A 20,562-nucleotide genomic window follows, 5' to 3' on the forward strand; every position below is an offset into this window, starting at 1 on the left:
CTCCAAACCCCACATAGGGCTGCTGACGGGTAGGGGGAAGCAATCTGATTGGTTGTAATGGGCAACTGGTCAATTTTTTTGATAAATTTCCCAATTGTCATTTATTTGTTTTTGCCGGATGGATAGTAAAGATGAAAGGTTGGAATGTTAATTTAAAACAGTTTAGGAAAGAGAAATTTGAGAGATGGAAAGAGCCAATTGTTTACGAATATATTGAAAAATCAAAATTACTCCCCAAACAGTAACCATCAATTTATTTAATTTAATATTATGTATAGATTATATTACTCTTCTGTTATATTAATATATTACATTTTGTATATGATAGAGGTTGGAAATAAAGGGATACTCTGCCCCTAGACATGTTTTTCCCTATCCAGAGGTGATAGTGGATAACTAGCCATGTACTAGAAGTCACACCCCCTCCTATAGACAAGCCCCAGGCTTCCCTGTTCATAACACTGCAGTGCCGGCCTTGAGATCGTAGAGGGTCCCAGAGTTCAGACCGCCCTGCGATCAGACATGGGATAACATATCTAGGGGCGGAGTACCCCTTTTAGTTTATATATTGAAAAATACAAATTAAAAGAAGAAAAAAAAAATATTGGCTATTTTTGGAATCTGGCCATCCACTGCCACCAAAACCGGCCTGGACAAGATTTTGGGAACAGGTCCAAGAAGTGGGGTCCACATATATGAGACATGCAACAGGGGGGTCCTCTCCATGGTACAGTGATCCAATTCGGTCTGATTGCATCAATGAGGGGATTAACTGTTTGGAGGGGTCTGATGCGCTCTCTGGTATAGGAAGATGGGGAAATATGTTAAAGCTATGCTGCCTCCACTGATTGTACCGGCACAATGGCAGTGCCATGAGATAGACGACTCATGATGTACAATTTTATTGTGGGATGGGAAGAGGCTAATATTAGTGTTTGCTTTGTGTTAAACTATATGACAAGCTGCATATAAAATATACCACCATCCGGAAAAAAAAATACATATCTGTGACAGTTCTATTTTTATCATTTTATTTTACCTAGAGACACATGAAAGGTATTATAACAATTTATTGTATTGTCTCTGTAGATATCATCTTCTTGTTATCTTTCGGCTGCGGTTACTTCCTGAATATATTTACTGTAATCATCCAGAAGATTGGGCTGTAACAAGAAAATAGAACAGAATTACTGCTCTGCATCTAGTGTTAAAAATCAATTAATAACTCTTCCACTAAATAATTAATAAATACATATCCAGAAAGATCACACGATAGATTTGCTGCGGATGTTACGACAGGTAAAATCTACAACATAATACAGTACAAGACAAGTGAGTGAGAATTATTTGAATCTCCTCATATGCTGCCCACTAACTTCCATTAAGATCACTGTTTCCCAACAGGTTTGCCTCCAGCTGTTGCAAAACTACAACTCCCAGCATGCCCGTACAGCCATTGGCTGTCCGGGCATGCTGGGAGTTGTAGTTGTGCAACAGCTGGAGGCATCCTGGTTGGGAAACACTGATTTAGATAAACAAGCAAATTACATATTGTAATGATGCTGTAGGTGGATCCACAGAGCTTTGTGGCTGATGACACAGTGGAGTTTAAGGTGCCGCTGGTCTTCCCCAGAGCCCGCCGCAAGTCGGGATGGGCTTGCTGAGGCAGGCGACACCCAGGGTGCTACGCCGATACGACTCGAAAACACAGGTAGCTGGGCGAGGTGAAGTACAGTAGGATGAGGCCGAGACGTAGTCGGACTAGCAGAAAGTCAAGGCAGGCAGCGATTGTTCGTAGTCAAAAAATGTAGCGGAAGGGTCAGAACACGGGCTGAGGCAAACAGACAATGGGTACACTTAATCTCAGGCAAATGGCACTGAAGATCCGGCAGGGAAGAGAGGGAGGTGCAGGGATTTATAAAATGGCCACAGGTGACACACATAATTATGGATGTACTGGCCCTTTAAATTTCAGAGCTCTGGTGCACTCGCCCTAAGGGACGGGTACACGCGCACCGGAGCTGAGAAGCAGTGGAGGAGGCAGCAGGGGAGCGTGGTAAGTGATGGGTTGGGATTCACATGCGGGTGGTGGTACATGCGGCCGGAGCGCAAGGCATTACACATATTTCCTAATATGAGCAGTCTGTTGTGGAAATTTCTTGGATTTTACCACTTTCAATGAATCCTCACCTAAATTCGCATGTGACAAGTTAGGATTCTACCGCAGATCCACCAGAGATTTTTAAAAGATCCACAAATGGTAAATTTTCACAATGTCTTAACTCATTCTAATTGGTTACATTTTATTTTGGCTAGGTCTCCATTTGAGTTATTTTCCCCTGAAAAAAACGTCAGGAAAACTGCAACTGCTTTGTTGTGTGTAAATGGCAATTTTGTACCCTGTGTTTTTCATTGCCTTCAGGGTACAACTCTGTGGGATGCAGGACCCTCGGCTCACAAAGTGTAAGGAGGTAAGTAGTGATGCACAGTAACTACTTACCACCAGTTAATACCATATAGTATTAACTGGTGCATATCGCAGCAATGAATACTATACAGGAACCAAGGGGGGTATTTATCATGCGTTTTACTCCGGTTTTTCGGCAGGTTCTTTGGCGCATATGTCTTGCGTCTTTGTGGTTTTGCGACTTTTCTTGCGACAATCGGTTTCCTTCATAACTCACGTTGAACCGAAATGTAGCGCGATAGCTACTTTGGCTGCAGTAGAAGCAAATGTATTATCTGCGACAATCCTAGTTTGGCGCAAAGTGTTTCACTTTTCCCGCAACTTAGGCGCATCGGGCCGCCATGAAATTACATGACCAGGAAATCGCCTAAATCTGCCCTCTCCACATAACCCTTATTTGTGTTAAACTGGCAAACCATAAAGCTCTCTAGGTACACCATTAAGCAAGATGCAATGTTAAAGGTAGGCGTTTTTGCATGACTTGAGGGATATGTGTTTCAGATATATGTATATTTCTTTTTCATTGCCTAAAATGTAATCTTTTTTTTTGGTACAAATGTATCTAATTACTAGTTAAACAGAGTAAAATATAGTTTCTTTTTGCTCTCCATGTTTAATTATTAATCAAAATTTCAATATACATATCTACATCTATTTCTTACGAGATATATTAATATTTCTCGATAAATATACTTTGGTCAATTAAGAAAGTTGTAGATCTAGCTTTCTCTCTCTATCTATCTCTAAATATATATGTATATGTATATATATATATATATATATATATATATATATATATATATATATAGTGCTACATATCAATTGAGAAAATGTGATGTGTCCTAGGCTGGCTTCACCGTCTTAGGTTTCTCATCAGCCCCATTTACATACGTGATGACTGTGGAATGTTTAATGCCTTTAAACAGCAAAGAAGGTTGTTAGGGAAGAGCAGCTAACAGGCAAATTAGTGAGTGACATGCTTAACATAACAAACATTACATGTTGCAAACCAACAAGCTTAATAAACAAACTAATTCCTACCGAAACACACGATAAAAAGCAGCAAAGAATGTAGTTTAGAAGTGCGGGAGTTCTGGCGGCCGTTCCTGACTGGAAAATGCGGTCTAATGTGGTTTTCGGGACTTGCGCCAAAGTTATTAACTGACGTGCGACAATTGATAAATTTGGCGCACGTCTGTGAAAAACAACGAAAAAAAAGGAGGGTAAAATATGACAAGGCCACTATTGATAAATATGATGGCGGTCCTTGCTCCTAGCGGGACAGAGCTGTGCCCTCAGCTTTACAGCCGAGGGTAGAGCTCAAGCTGGGTATACCCTGCTTTGGGGTAAATCAGGCTCTGTTCACATGATGCCTTTTTAGCATGTCTTTTTGTTTTAAAAGGGCCTGTTAAAAATGTATAATGTCAACAGACCCTTTCTGGCAGTGCGTTCTTAAACAGGGAGCCTCCAGGTGTTGCTAAACTACAAACTGTTTTATTGGGTAAGCCCAAGGATCTGTCATCTTCTTTCACATCTTTTAATGCTGGGATTAATAAAACAACTGGGCAGACCTTTGGTCTACAAAACTGAGCATCCAGTATTGCAAAAATACTACTTGGACATTACAGCGGCGGCTCAGGACATATGATCAAGACATTAGAAGTCCTTAAGGCTAAGTTTCCAATTGGTTTTAAGCCAGAAGAGTATTCAAAAGGAATAGGACATATAAAGGAAAGACTTACACTTCTCCCTTATGGATCCACTTCTGACTTTGGCTCAAAAACTGCAGTGGCAGTTTTCCACAAGCTGCCAGAATAAATAAAAACAAGTGGAAACTTAGCCTAAATCTTACTATTTGTTTGGAGGTAGAAAGCTTTCAATAGTTCAGATATTGTGAACATCATTGGTTTTAGAAGTATGAGTTGATCATATTTTCCTAAAATATGAAATTATTTTATTTCCTTTACCTGTACAGCTTGGATAGATCAGTTTTTCTCCAGAACATTTTCCAATAGGTCTAGTCTTACGATAATATCCAGTCTTACATTTAAAGTACACTCTCTCATTTTCTTCATAGTATACTTCATTATCATGGACTTCATCCAATTCCAAATTGTTTTTATCAATCTCCTCTTGATCTATTCGGCATATCTCTAGGGAATCAAACAGGGAACGTGATATCTACATGATGAAACAATAAATGTGTAATATACATCGGCATCACAGAGAAGTTCTCTGTGTAATAAATAGTGTTGGGCGCAAATATTCGCATTTCGAATATCGCAAGGCTGCGAATATTTCGAATATATTCGTTATATATTCAACTTTACGAATATTCACTTTTTTTCCGCATATGCGCATATTCCTTCTTTATACTTGTGGGCCAATTAGAATGTTGCAAATATACTTGTCAGAGGTTATCAACAACATCCTTAGCAACCAATAGTAAAGTTGCCCACCCCTCACTGTTTTCTTCCTCGAATTTGCGAATATAACGAATATGCAAAATTCACGAATATAGGACGAATATCCGTCTATATATTTGCAGAATATTGTGAATTCTAATATGGCCAATGCCGCTCATCACTAGTAATAAACCTATATGCTCTTATATATTCATTACATACAGACAAATGGCACATTATATGCTGATATGTTATAGAGTTTGGAGCAACATTACTTTGTCACATATCTTTATCAGTATTTTGTGCTGTTCAGAAAAGACTAAGAGAATTGGCTCATTCATTCAAGAACATCTAAAGATGCTATGCTTCATTATTACATTTTGAGTTACATATGTAGCGAGGGTCAAACTCTTGGCATCGCTGTTGATCAACTGTATGAAGGGGCTTCAGAGAATTCTGCGCCCCTTTCATAGTTTGTCAGGCACAGCTCCATACTTTAGCAGCGGCTGTTCAGCTTACTGGAGTCTTACCCAATTCAAGTGAATGAGACGGAATCAATACTAAGCACAGCTGCCCTACAAGTATACAGTATATATACAGCCGAGCCTAGGAAACAATGCAGAGGATGTGACAGGTGTTGGAGCACCATGGACCCTTCCAAAAGCTTACAGGTGGGGGTGTGGAGAGTGTAGAGAGCTGAACTTCCACTGATCTATCATTGTCTATTTTTGGAAATAAATATTTTATCCTGTATTTTCAGAAATGTTCGTATTTATTATTTGGTGAATTGTGAAAGTAGAATAGCCCTCATTTATTATTAATAACACATTGTGCACCAATGAAATTGACAGGGTAGATAGCAATTAGAATGATGCAAATACACTTGTCAGAGGTTATCAACAACATCCCTAGCAACCAATATTATAGTTGCTCACCCCTCACTGTTTTCTTCCTCGAATACGCGAACATGCGAATATTCACATATGCGAATATAATGAATACGCAAAATTCACAAATATAGGACAAATATTCGTCTATATATTCGCGAAATATCGCAAATTAGAATATGGGCAATGCTGCTCATCACTAGTCAGGATCGTAAGCGCTGAGAATAAGGAGGTGGCGCCAGCTACAGACTGAACTCCAGGCCATTGTCTATGTGCTGCAGCCAGGCCTCAGATGTTGCTGATTGGCAGCATCTTCAAAAAGGCAACATAGAGTAAGGGTAGGCACTGGAGGGTAAGAGGAGATGGAGGGAGACATGTAGGAGCAGACTGAGGGGCTAAAAGGTATAAATAGAGGGACTTCTATGTTACTTGGCCACGCCCTCTAACCAAGGTCAGGCCAACCAATTCATTGATAATGAGAATTGTCAACAGCAATTTCCATTATCAATTTTAGTCAATAATATCAATAAATCGTTGAAGCCCTAACCATGTATATACCATCTTGTTAGCAACAAGACAATACATGATACTTACTTCCAGCAAAGCATCTTGGATACCTAAATTCTCCATCATAACATTCAATCGCCAAAGCTTCTTGATTTGGTCGTCTAAATCCTGACTTGCAGGTTACACTGAATCGTGTGCCGTGTCTATGAGTGATATCAGGATTATTGTCAGAATTGTTTGATGGAAGGAGCTGAATATTGTGTAAATTAAGATCTTCTGTGGAGATTTTACATGGACCTGAAGGATAGGAAAAAGTTAAACATTTTTCTTCTCTTTTTACAACACACTAAAACTTTGTATACTTTGTAATTGTGTAGTTTACTGAACTTAGGCTCCATTCACACTATAAATCCATCCATTTTAAAGATCCGTTATAATGATCCATTAACAAAACCATTAAAAACGGACATTAAACAGCTGTTACAAAATCCTATTATAGTCAATGAGATTTTTACAATATCCGTTTTTACCCGTTATAGCCCATTATTAATAACGGACGTTATTTTGTGATGGGAGAAGGTAATGGAAGAAATAATGCATGCACTATTTCTTCCGTTACATTGAATGGAGAAGCATTGCATATACTCAACTGCTACTCCATTCAAACCCCTGGAGGGACCCCTGTTTATGTCATCGGTGGGTATCCTGGACAAATTTTGCCTAATCTTCCCCTAACAAACCAAATAAAAAAATATTCAAAACTGTTGCAGAAACACATAAAAATGTGAGTGAACATATGTGTGCATCCTTTGTAGGTAGATGGCAGTAACCTTTTATACCAAATAATTAGTAGAACTTATTATAAAGGCACAAACCAGTGGCCCATATTTACTATTGTTGTCCCTTTTCCAATGTTTTTTCCACTTGATTTATTAATCTGGTGACGGGAGAATTGCGGTGCAATGATAAAAAGTGGTGCATTGTGCTCCAAACGGGTTTTATTAAACCATAATTTTTTTTTTTATTTTAGGTATATGTTAAATATTATACTATATTTACAATTTTAAAAAGTAAACATTTCGAATAGATAGTAAAGGAAAAAAAATATTTGAATGCTTGCCCACTGACGAACAAATGATCACATTAAATGCTATACTTTTTATACAATGAGACAGAGTTGGTTTACATTTTACTCAGTGAAATAATTATTTGATATCCTATCAATCAGCAAGATTTCTGGCTCCCAGATTTCTTTTATACAGGTAAGGATTATGAGCACTCTATTAAAGGAAATCTGTCATCAGTGCCACCTGTACTAACCTGTCGGTACAGACAGGTAGTGCAGGTGACACTGATGACACTGATACTTACCTGATCTTATTCTGCGCTGTGGTTCTCCAGCTATCCTCTTCGGTATCTTCTGCTCTGGGCCCAACTTGGAGCATGGGCGGAGCTTAGGGATGTCACCGCTGCTCTTCTTTGTGATGTCACCGCTGCTGTTCTCCGCTGGGTCAAGCTGCTAGGAAACAGCAGCACTAACATCACTAAGCTCCACCCAGAAAAATACGAATCAATTCATAACTTTTGAAATGTATTATTCAGAATTTTTATGTTGTTATTCTGTCTCTCACTGTTCAAATAAACCTACCATTAAAATGAGATACTGATCATTTCTTTATCAACGAGAAAATGAAATATTTTTTCACCAATCTTGTGGTCACAAAAATACTAGGTAAACCGACAGGTACCGTATTTTTCGCCGTATAAGACACACTTTTTCTTTTTCTTTTTTTAAAGTAGAAATTTTTATTTTCCTTAAGAGAGGCAAATAAACAGTTGTGCGGTAACAAACAACAATCAATTGAAATGCTTACAGAAGGCAATCGGGTAGGTACCTCCGAACTATGAAACCATTGCATTGGTATAAAGACTGCGAGAAAGCATACAAAAATTTAGCTGTGCTGGCCATATGTCAGTCATGAGAGACATGTATCTAGAGGTGTGTGTGAAGAGCTAGAACAACTATCTATCCAATCGAAGTTATAGCAACTGTTTAGAGAGAGATCAAGAGAGAGGGAAGAAATAGAGGTGCTAAGGCAACAGGGTAGTGAAAGAGAAAGTGGTAGTAAAGGGAAGGGGGAAAGAGAGGGTAGGGAAAGAGCATATGAGTACAAGAATGGTAGTGGTACAAAGTGTTACAGGTAGAGCATCGGTGGGTTCCCAAGTGCGGTGAGCAGGTTCGTTCCCCTCCCTGTGGCTGCGGTCTTGAGTTTGAGTTGGGGACTCAACACACCCGGGAGACTCCCTGGACTGGGTGGGTGGGGTGTGAGGTGTACAATGTTCTGTAAGAGTCAGTAGATAGGAAGGCAGTCCATGAGCCCCATATTAGGTGATGTTTCGTTGCCTAACGTCTGGAGTCAGCTAGGAGCTCTTCCATCCGGTGAAGGAGGGAGAGTTCCTGAAACCAGGATGAGAGTGTAGGTGGGGAGGCGGATTTCCAGTTCCTCGGTATGACTGTTCTCGCTGCTAGGACCATGAAGCCCGCGAGGCGTGCTTGCCATTTCGGTAAAGGAGATGGGAACATGGATAGCAGGAGGGGGCCAGGGAGTTTAGGAAGTTGGATGGATGTCAGCCTATGAATGAGATCTAAGACTTGGGACCAGGAGGAGGTCAGGGCATTACATGTCAGCCAGATATGTGTCATATTTCCCCCAGGTTCTCCGCATCTCCAGCACATGTCAGGAACACCCGGGTAAAATTTTGCGAGAAGGGAGGGGACTCTGTACCACCTAGTTAGTATTTTATAATTCATTTCCTGAGCTTTGCAGGAGGTGGACAGTTTGTGGCATTGCAGTAACGCTTTCTTCCAATCCTCGTCGGAGAAGCATGTGTCTAGTTCCTTCTCCCACCCGTTTCTATAAGGTAACGGGGTGGTCCGTAAGGAGTCTAGTAGGGGAGAATATAGAGTGCTAATCGGACGGAAAGTCCTATCAGAGGCTACACATAGCTTCTCGAACGGGGAGAGGGTGCGATGTAGATGGAGGGAGGATTTGGAAGTCTTGTAAAAGTGATGTAGTTGAGAATACTGGAAGGATTGTGTGAAAGATGTAGGGGGGCCACCACATAGGACATCAAGTGGTTTAAGGGAGGTCGGCGTGAGAAGGTGGAAGAATGTGGGAGAGTCGGCACTGGACATTCCTAATAAGAGAGAGGCAGAGTGTGCTGCTGGGAAGAGGGGGTTGCCAAAAACAGGTGTCAGTGGACCATCGGGCGTGTAGATCGCGAGGGTAGGTAAGAAGTGTCGTTTGATGTGTGCAATCGAGGCTGTGACTGGAGGCATGTCTGTGGTGAGGTGAGGAGGAGGTTTTTTCATAGGGAGCCACAGTAGCGTTTTGGGGTCTAATGAGGTGGCGTCTCGTTCCAGGGCTATCTAGAGTTTGTTCGTGGCAGGTGTGTGGCAATCCAGTACTCTGGCGAGGACCGCCGCCAGGTGGTAGTGAAGGCAATGAAGGAGACCAAAGCCACCGTCAAGTTTGCGCATGGATAGGATTTCCCTGTTGAGTCTCGGGGGTTTATGGGCCCAGACAAAGCCAGTGAAGAGGGCAGAGACCTCCCTGAAGAAAGAGCGTGAGAGAAGAGTCGGTAAGACGCACTTTTTCTTCAGGGAGGTCTCTGCCCTCTTCACTGGCTTTGTCTGGGCCCATAAACCCCCGAGACTCAACAGGGACTCACAGTGTCAGTGCATCTTATACGGCGAATACACCCCTATCACGGCGGTCCCTGCAGCCATCGACGACCGGGACCCACGGCTAATACAGGACATCACCAATCACGGTGATGCCCTGTATTTACCCTTCAGACGTGGCGATCAAAGCGGACCGCCGCGTCTGAAGGGAAAGTGACACTAACCCGGCTGTTCAGTCAGGCTGTTCGGGACTATTTCACCGCAGCGGTCCCGAACAGCCCGACTGAATAGCCGGGTTAGTGCTTACAGGACACCGGGAGGGACCTTACCTACCTTCTCGGTGTCTTCTCCGTTCAGGGATCCCCTGTATGGCCGGCGTTCTCCTTCCTCATCATCACGTCGTCGCGTACGTGCGTTGGCGTGCGTAACGACGTGATAACGGTGACGGAGAGCAGCAGAGACGTTCCGGAGCGACGGGGACACGACGACAGCGATGGAGCGACATCCAGGGCAGCGGTGACGGGTCCGGAGCGGCGGGGACACGTGAGTATTACCTCCTATGCAGTGGTCTTCAATCTGCGGACCTCCAGATGTTGCAAAACTACAACTCCCAGCAACGGCTGTCCGGGCATGCTGGGAGTTGTAGTTTTGCAACATCTGGAGGTCCGCAGGTTGAAGACCACTATTGGGTTCAAAATCTTTATTTTTTAGATTTTGCACCTATAAATTGGGCGCGTCTTATACGCCTCATACGCGTCCTATAGGGCGAAAAATACGGTATTTACATAGTTTTCAATAATAAATCTGTTGGGTCTTGAAAAAAATATGGACATGCCCACTCTATTTTCTTGAACATGCAATTTGTGGGGTTAGGTGGGTTTCTTCTTTCAAAGTGTTGACTGTGAATTGGAATAGTAAATCTAGGCCTATGTGATGTTTGACTTTTATAGAGGGATATAAATATTTTTACACTGGTTTCACACTAAATGTAATAACAGAACATATTATCAAAGCATTGAGTGAAGACAAGGAATGATTTATTATAACTGCTGCTGAGCATTGTTCTCCTTGGTTCCTGAAAGGATGTATAAAATGCTCATGTCAGGTACATACATGTCTATACAGCAGACTTACTTGGAACAATACATTTTGGATAGATTATTCTTCCCAATTCACATTTGGCTTCCAGGTTATTTTCTGGTATTGTTTCTTCATTACATTGAAATGTAATTGTTTGTCCATTGTCCACTATAGTGCTTACATTGTAATGAATTTTATGAGTAATCATTGTTGGTTGATCTAACATACAAAAACCTGAAAAAGAAATATAATAAAGTTTGACTTTAGAGATATCAACCTAAAATGATGTTCTGGAGAACTAGTAGAGGGGGTGCATGCTGCAACATCAGAGAGCTATTTTCGTGTGTGACCCTTTAAGCCTATTGTAAATATCGTAATTTAGTCCATTTATACCCAACTTTCTTAAATGGGCACTGTCACCAACTTTATTTTTTGATATGTGGTAGTACTTATGTACTACAACATATCTCTAATATACTTTTATTATTATTTTTTTCATTAAAAAGGTTTCATTTACATTTAAAAACCGGCCACTGAAAAAGGACTGATTTTGGAGTGGCAATCAGTCCTTTTTCAGTTAGGCTGCACTCACTCCCTGCCTGTCAATCAGACAGGCGGGAGCAAGCGCATTGGCTCCCCGGCCACTGGCTGGGGGGCCACTCCTCCTGCACATCGCCGCCGCCGCCTCGTTGCCGCCGCTGTCCCTGCACGCCCACTGCCGGACTCTGCAGTAACTACAAGTGTAATGAGGGAAAGGGGTATGCGGGGGGGGGGGGGGGGGGGGGGGTTGGGTGGAGGAGGCAACGGGCTAGCAAAAAAAATAAATAGGATGGTGGGAGCTACCGTTTAAATACTGGAACAATTAAAAAGAGCACCGTCAGAGGAAAACAGGGCAGGCGAATAAGTGGTTTTGCTTACCACTGGTACTTGCGCTGACAGCACAATATCTGTATAAGCACATAGGTATAATGTCCCTGATTTACTAAGGGTGGAGTATAGTTTTCTTTGTGGGTTTCTTACCAACAGATATCTTTCCACAGTATTTACTGATGTTTCCCTACATTTTGTACTTTTCCCTAAATTTTTTCATTTTACACATGCTCTGATCTGGGGAATTTTCCTCATGTGAAATCCATCACACTTTCTGTGAAAACCTTAGTAAATATGTTGTGATTTTTTTTAAATGTTGGAGACACGCCCCTTTTTTCCGTTTTTGTTTTTTTTTCTTTTTTATCCTGGGGTACCACCGACAAAATAGGTCGGATTTACAATAGTAAATCAGGGCCAATATATTTAGTTCAGAAGCCTTGAATTTGTCTGATTTGTCCCACTATTCCCCCCCTCCCCCCCCCCCCCCCCCCACTCTGGTAAATAGGAAACAAGTGATTTTAATTATATTATTGGGCATTTGTTATATTTTAAAACCAAACTATTTCTCAGATATGTGCATATCAATAAAATGAAGACAGACATGTCTTGCCACTGGTTTAAAGTATGCCCAGGAAAAGAACACATTGTGTATTAGTTGTACACCTTGTTTGTGGATTAACCCAGGATGAAGTGAGATGATCAACTAAATAAACAAGACCTATAGATTAAGAGGTGTATAGACTTACATACAGTTTATAATAAATAATTATTAAAATTACAAAGCAATTATACTAAGAAGCCATGATAATTTAATGAATGCATGACTTACAGTAAGTTACAATAAGTTACGTATGAACACATAAAATTAATTATAGTAATGATTAATAAAACATTTAAATAGTTTCAAAGATCGTGCATTGTTACTGATGGGGGCAGCTAGAATGTAGCTGAGCATCTCCTATTGAGTTAATTGCAATGTTGCAAAATTGTTGTTAGGTAGATTTACAATGTTGCAAAGAGTGAGCAATATATAGGAATGTTGATCAAAAGACCAATAACTAGGTGTGACATCTCTTATATTATTACAGACAAGGAAGGGGCCATATATGACAGGTATGGATAAGGACAGAAGAAACAAAATCCACCATGGATTCGGTGTAACCCATCGTGAAGATAACTCCAGGTAACAGTAAGAGACATCGGTTGTGCTAAGTGGTAAAAAAAAATGAGAAAATAAGTGATAAAAAGTGTTCAGCATAAAGCTAGAATAATAAGGACTGATGCACTATGTTGAGAGGCTTTAGTGATGCAGGCTGTTAAAGCGGGAGGAAAGTACCTAATTATGGCAACAGATGTTCAACACATGAAGATAATGGGGTACCAATACAATCGAGACATTATAGTCTCTTACTTATAAGGGGTTATTTATCAAAACCTGTGCAGAGGAAAAAATAATCAGTTGCCCAAAGCATAGTAACATAGTTCTTAAGGTTGAAAAAAGACCAGAGTCCATCAAGTTCAACCTATATCCCTAATGAGTCCCTACTGAGTTGATCCAGAGGAAGGCAAAAAAAACAACCATATTATTAGAGGTAAAAATTCCTTCCTGACTTCAAATATGGCATCAGAATAAATCCCTGGATCAACGTTCTGTCCCTATAAATCTATTATCCATAACCTGTAATGTTATTATTCTCCAAAAAATGCATCCCTGACGACAGAGTTCACCATAACGAACTTCTCTGGGAGAGAGTTCATAAGAACTGCCAACTCTGACAGGACAAAAGAAAACCTGTGTGAGCTGGTAGTAGTTGGTAAAAAGATGATTGCTTTACTATATCCTAGGGGTATAATAAGTCTGGTAAAGACCAGTTGCAGAAAGCCAGACCCCATCATAGTGTCTATACACACAGATATTTTGGGTTATAAAACTGTTAATGTCTGTTTTTCTACTCCCTATGGTACCGTGAGTCACAAGGTCGCAATAGAGCCCTCCTTGGAGTATAATGTAGTGCTCGGGATGGATTTTCCATTTTTTCAGGTGACTAGAGCAGGTACAACTGATAGTCTCACAACACTTGACGCACCACACACTAGTTGAGAGTTACTCAGCAGAGGCCGATGACAGGGAGTGACAGCAGTCACTAGATATGTCAGTTAGGGGTCTGCTAGACTGCTAGGGGAGCTGAAGAACAGACCGAGAGTCAAGTCCAAGAGGATCCAGAGACTCAAGTGACAAGTGTGCCTCTGGCTAGAACAGAATCTTCAGTAAAGCCAGAAACTGATCAGGTACAAGAACATGGGTTCCATCCGCCAGCTGAATATGAGCCCAAGGTGGGGCTAGAGTTGCGCTGTCAGCTGGAAGAAGTGACTGAGAATGTGAAAGAGGAAGCTATGCTGAACCTTGAGAATAAAGATGAGCCTAAAGGGGGGTTGAAATTACACGGTCCTCTGGAAGAGGTGACCCAAAAAGAAGCTACAGAGATGTCTGTGGATAATGCAGAATTACTGAGGAGAGTACATGTGGAGCTGGGTGCTACGGTTACTGTCACAGACAGAGCCCTGAATGAAGGAGATATGACGTCTGGACCAGAGATGGATCGTGACCAGGAAGGTCGACCCACTGGACCAGATGTTGTTGCAGACCCAGGAGCCCTAGATGTTTCTGCCGGGCAGTGGAGAGACTGTGTCGAAGTGAAAAAGAAGTCTGCCCGTGAGCAGAGAGACAGTCCAGAGACACTGTCCGGGAACTACCCTGAAGCCCAAGTGGCCAAGACCGTTGAAAAGGGTGAGACTGCTCTAAAAGGTGGAGAAGAGTCGGAATGAGTTGGCTTGAAGGAAGAGACAGGCCAAGGACAGGTGACTTTCAGAGGTCAAGAGAATGTCTCAAGGTCCAGCGGTGAGAATGAGGAGACTGCTGTAAGTAAGAGATCTCTGAAAAAACGAGCTGATCTTGATAGGAAAAGGGATCAGATCCAGAATCTTGAAGAAACCTTACAGATGGTTTCTGCTAAATTGTCGCAAAAGGGAGAAGAGGTTCATCACCTGACAGAGGAGAAAGAAAAAACGCTTGCAGACTTGAAGAAAGAGCAGGAAGCGAAGCTTCAGCTGTAGAAAGATATGTAGCGCCACAAAAGTGAGTTTGTGGCTCTGCAGGATGAACTGTCCCGTTCCCAGGATCTTGTGACCTGCAAGGAGTTTACCAAAAGAAGAAAATTATATGTCACTCCCTCAAATGTGACCAAAATAATCCTCCAATGAGGCTGCGATAAAGATAATATTGATATTGATCCAAGGATTCATCCACAAAGAGACTGAATTATATAATAAAATATAAATTTTACTGATATCCATATAAAAAAGTAATTACAAATTGATAAAATATTTACACAAAGAAAGACACATAGAAGGATTAAAAAAATTGTGAGTGGCTCACAAGGTATAAGGATAGGGGATGGGGTAACAGGTGAGTAACCTAACACTAGCTGGCCTACCTAGCCAATACTAGTCTGAAACTAACAAATGTGGACAGGGAAAGATGTGGAAATCACCTAAAATATGTTTGTGGAAACCAGTGTACAATAACCGCTCATGCTCATTTACCAACGAGTTTCACTCAAATGTTGGTTTAGGGTTCATCAGGGGTAGAGGAGAGTTTATAGTACAATAAATACATACTCAAACATATGAATAAGACAGTGAACGAAAATTGGGCCTTGACAATAAATACAATTAAAGACAAACAGACCATATAGAAGAGGAATAATATCAGTCACACATTAAGTTAGTGAATGTTAGTTGGGTTCAACATAGATGTGTCAGAGTGAAAGATAACTAATGGTAAGTATCGTCACAGTTGTCAGCAATGGACTGTCGGGGTCAGACAGATGATAGCATGAAAGGTCCAAGACAAACCATAGATGGAAAATTATAACTAATAATTTACATCTATAAGAATAGATCACAGAATTATTCACAGATGGTGCACACTAAGGTAAAAGTTCATAGTCGTTGTCCTTAGTAAGATTTCACACCTAATGGGATAGAGGCACCTGTTGTATTGAATAATAGCAATCACACATTCAACTTAAGGATATGGCATATGAGGTTGACAAAATGCCATGGGGTGTGCACAGTGCATCTAGAGAGACAGAAACATATAAATAGTAACATACAAATATAGGTATGAGAGCATTATAGGTCCTTTAAGGGATGGTAAGGGACCTAATAAGAAGTTTTACCTGAACAAGCTGTGACCAGGAGGACCATCAATTGGACCCTATTGTCTGAGTGACCAACAAATGATAAGGGATGTTATACCACGATGGGTACCGGACGTTGTATATCAGTGGTGTAGGTAATCCTTATGGATCACTTCCCTAAATGAAAAAAAAAATGCAGTATACACTAAAGTAGTGGGGCCCAAAAGGATATATAAATAACAGTTGCCTAAATTGTAGTTGCCTGTGGATAAAAAATAATCACCCCATTGCATCTCACAAAAAAAAAAAAAAAAAAAAACAATATTAAAAATACTTATCTTTCACTCTGACACATCTACGTTGACCTCAACTAACATTCACTAACTAAATGTGTGACGGTCTGTTTATGGTCTGTTTGTCTTTAATTGTATTTATTGTCAAGGCCCAATTTTTGTTCACTGTCTTATTCATATGTTTCAGTATGTATTTATTGTACTATAAACTCTCCTCTATCCCTGATGAACCCTAAACCAACATTTGGGTGAAACGCGTTGGGAAAAATGAGCATAAGCGGTTATTGTACATTGGTTTCCACAAACATATTTTAGGTGGTTTCCACATCCTTCCCTGTCCACACTTATTGTTAGTTTCAGACTAGTATTGGCTAGGTAGGCCAGCTAGTGTTAGGTTACTCACCTGTTATTCCATCCCCTATCCTTATACCTTGTCGGCCACTCACAATTTTTGTTATCCTTCTATGCGTCTATCTTTGTGTAAATATTTTGTTCTCAATTTGTAATGAAATTTTTTTATATGGATATCAGTAAAAGTTATATTTTATTATATAATTCAGTCTCTGTGTGGATGAATCCTTGGATCAATATCAATATTACCTTGACATTATCATTGGAGGATTATTTTGGTCTGTATAGACCAGCAAGGAGGGCGAATTGGAGAGTCTGACCAAGAAGGTCTCATTCAAGGATGAAGAAGTGAATGTCCTGTGTTAGACATATCTGGCTCTACAAAGTGATCACAAGGCTAGGTTGGTAGCCATGGAAGAGCTGGAGAAGGAGAAAGTAGTAATGGCTCATAAAGGTGCCAGAACCTGAACAAAACGAACATTAAGTCTCACGCAGCTACTTTGGATTCACTGGGTACACAGCTCTCTGAACAAGATGCTCAGCTAAACGTCTATGAGCAGAAAGTGTCCAAGATGGTGCAGCTGAATAAGGACAATGAGCAGATGAGAGAACAACTGCTGTCCCTGGAGGATACTGTCAAAAACTTGACAGAATTGCTGGAAAGTGAGAAGGTGAACTCTGCTAAGCTCAAGAGTGAGCAGCAGAAATGTTTAAAGCTACTGGAGACTGAGATGCTTTCTCTAAAAGTGGTGGAATCTGAGCAATGGACTCAAGAAATGGTAGAGTCTGAAGACCATGAGAGGAAGCCATATGAGAAGTCCTCTGAAGCGGAGACTGAGGTGAAACCCTATGAAAGGTCCTCTGAAGCTGCAGAGATATGGACATTGGATGGTGAAAATGCTGAGGCAGAGAAGTTCTCTGAGGCATAAGCTAAACCAGAGATAACTGCAGAAGTACTGCAAATGGGTGATACACGGTTGGTTGGCCACCAGCAAAGTTCGGGCGATGGCCGTACTGGTGACAGAAGAAGTCAAAGTGCATGGAGCATCTGCCTTGTCCGCACGTAGTGTCCAGAGCACTGCACAGACCACAGTGAAGAACTTAGCGTTGGAAAGATGTGACATGAATAGAGCCTTTTACAATGAATTTGTCACAGGTGTCCAGCGTCCTGGCTTGGCGGGACTTCCCGCACCAGGATGTACATTTACGTCCTGTGTATGACCGCGAGCATCGAAACGGTGCTCGCGTCATATACGGCAGGTTCCGGCTGCTAGCAGCAGCCGGGGACCCGCCTGTAATGGCCGACATCCGCGATCGCGTGAATGTCCGCAATTAACCCCCTCAGATGCTGTGATCAATACAGATCACGGCATCTGCGGCATTGTGGTACTTTGATTGGATGATCGGATCACCCGCTGCGCTGCCGCGGCAATCTGATCATACAGCATGGCGGCCGGAGGTCTCTTCACCTGGCTCCGGCTGTCTCCCGGGGTCTTCTGCTCTGGTCTGCGATCTCGCAGACCAGAGCAGAAGATCACCGATAATACTGAGCAGTGCTGTGTCCTATACATAGCACTGCACAGTATTAGCAATCAAATGATTGCTATACATAGTCCCCTGCGGGGACATAAAAAGTCTAAAAAAAAAGTTGAAAAATTAAAAAAAAAATTAAAAAAAAATTTAAAAAAAGTGAAAAATCCCCTCCCCCAATAAAAATGAAAATTGTCCGTTTTTTCCATTTTACCCCCAAAAAGCGTAAAATATTTTTTTAAATAAACATATTTGGTATCGCCGCGTGTGTAAATGTCCGAACTATCAAAATATAATGTAATGATCCCGGTGAATGGCGTAAACGTAAAAAATAAAAAATAGTCCAAAAATGCTGCTTTTTTGTCACATTTTATAAAAAAAATTAATACAAAATGATCTAAAAGTTTTACATATGCAAATGTGGTATCTAAAAAAAAGTACAGATGACGGCGCATAAAATTAGCCCTCATACCGCTCTATATACGGAAAAATGAAAAAGTTATAGGTATTCAAAATAGGGCGATTTTAGATTACTCATTTTGTATAAAAAGTTTTAGATTTTTTTTAAGCGGTACAAAAATATAAAAGTATCTAGCCATGGGTATCATTTTAATCGTATTGACCCACAGAATAAAGAACACATATCATTTTTACCATAAATTGTACAGTGTGAAAACGAACCCCTCCAAAATGTGCAAAATTTTGGTTTTCATTTAAAATTCCTCCCTAAATTTTTTTTATTTTTGAGAGGCTTCATTACAAAGTACAATTGGTCACGCAAAAAATAAGCCCTTATATGGGTCTGTAGATGGAAATATAAAAGAGTTATGGATTTAAGAAGGCGGGGAGGAAAAAACGAAAAACGCAAAAATAAAATTGGTCTGGTCCTTAAGGTGAAAATGGGCTTGGTCATTAAGGGGTTAAAAGAAGAAAATTTACCATAAGAGGACATATTTAAAAAAAAAAGAAGGGGCAAAGGTTTCAGTAGTAATATCAGGAAGTATTACTTTACTGAGAGTAGTGGATGCATGGAATATCCTTCCTGCAGAAGGAGTTTAAACATGCATGGGATCCAACATATAAGATAGGGCCAGGGACTATTCATAGGATTCAGATTATTGGGCAGACTAGATGGGCCAAATGGCTCTTATCTGCCGACACATTCTATGTTTCTATGTTAAGTGCTCCTGGTCTGAGCAGAGGGGGGGGGGGATATGTGACAGTGAGGCAAGGGAAGGCTATAATTCCCTAGCTAACCCTGGAGAAACCTCCACCTGTGGCCTAACTAATGAGGTAGCAGAAATAGGAAGTGTGTTTAAACGAAACAGAAATAGTTGGGGCTCTCCCCAGAAGACAGCAAGCTGGCTGAAGGAGAAAGGCAGTGGTCCTGGTAAGGAACGCACAGCCCGAGCTGTGAATGGCCCCAAAGAGTGGTGTGGACAAGACACACAGCAAGAGGTTGAAAACGCTGAGTGTGAACAGTGAGTAGAAGGTTGCAGGAGGCATAGATTTAGTCAGGGCATGTTGGATTATTTAGGTCTAGGGTCTAATAAAGCTGGCAAGGAGCCAGACTTGCATAAAGAACTGCTGTTTGCTGGTTTATTGTGAGGAAACGTGTCCCTTGACGGTGTCAAGGATGATCCCAGAGCTATCTCCAGGGAGAAATCCTTACAATATATATATTTAAATAATAAGAGTTGTCTCTTTTAAAAGGTGAGGAGGATAAAAACAATAACAAAATTTTTATGGGCTGTGTTCATAATTAGAGATAAGTGAACTTTTCCAAAATTTGTTTCGCTGAATTTTCCGAAAAAAAAAATTTTTGATCCAAATTTATTTGCGGCAAATCTATGTTAAAAACGGCTATTTCTGGCCTACAGAGAGCCTCAATAGGGGTGTAGAACACTTTTCTGTGTTCTAACATGCATATGGAGCGTGCTGGGGTAGTGAAATAATACTGTTATTCAGAATAACATGCAGATTACTGGCATCGCTTTTAGAAGTGGCATCAGTATGAGGAGACCATATCAGTAAATGAACAAACATAGAAAAAAACCACACCTGCACTCACCGCAAGGGTACCGCAATTCCGGCCTCACTCAGACGGTGCCTATAATCCAAGATCGGGCATATCAGAAGTGGAGCGCTCAGAGAAGGCGACTGCCGGCGGTTTCACGCAATCACTATGAGGAGACCTATGAGGAGACCATATAGTGGCTGAATGACACAGCGTGGAGGTGGCATCAATATGAGGAGACCATATAGTGGCTGAATGACAAAACGTG

At 41.0% G+C, this 20,562-nt stretch overlaps 1 protein-coding gene across 3 annotated transcripts in view; it reads right to left on the reverse strand.

Annotated features, from left to right (window-relative positions):
• Nucleotides 1-1,034: 1,034 nt before the first annotated feature.
• LOC130275495 (coagulation factor XIII B chain-like) overlaps nucleotides 1,035-20,562 on the reverse strand; it is a 131,026-nt gene continuing 111,498 nt past the window's right edge. For all 3 annotated transcript variants that reach the window (XM_056523541.1, XM_056523542.1, XM_056523543.1), the window contains exons 4-7: nucleotides 11,086-11,265; nucleotides 6,354-6,563; nucleotides 4,435-4,620; nucleotides 1,035-1,163 (exon numbers count right to left, since the gene is read on the reverse strand). In XM_056523541.1, coding sequence (XP_056379516.1) covers nucleotides 1,147-1,163; nucleotides 4,435-4,620; nucleotides 6,354-6,563; nucleotides 11,086-11,265 — 593 coding nt within the window. In that variant the 3' untranslated portion in view covers nucleotides 1,035-1,146. The remainder of the gene's footprint in view (nucleotides 1,164-4,434; nucleotides 4,621-6,353; nucleotides 6,564-11,085; nucleotides 11,266-20,562) is intronic.

The sequence above is a fragment of the Hyla sarda genome, chromosome 6 (genome assembly GCF_029499605.1).
Source record: "Hyla sarda isolate aHylSar1 chromosome 6, aHylSar1.hap1, whole genome shotgun sequence".
NCBI lineage: Eukaryota > Metazoa > Chordata > Amphibia > Anura > Hylidae > Hyla > Hyla sarda.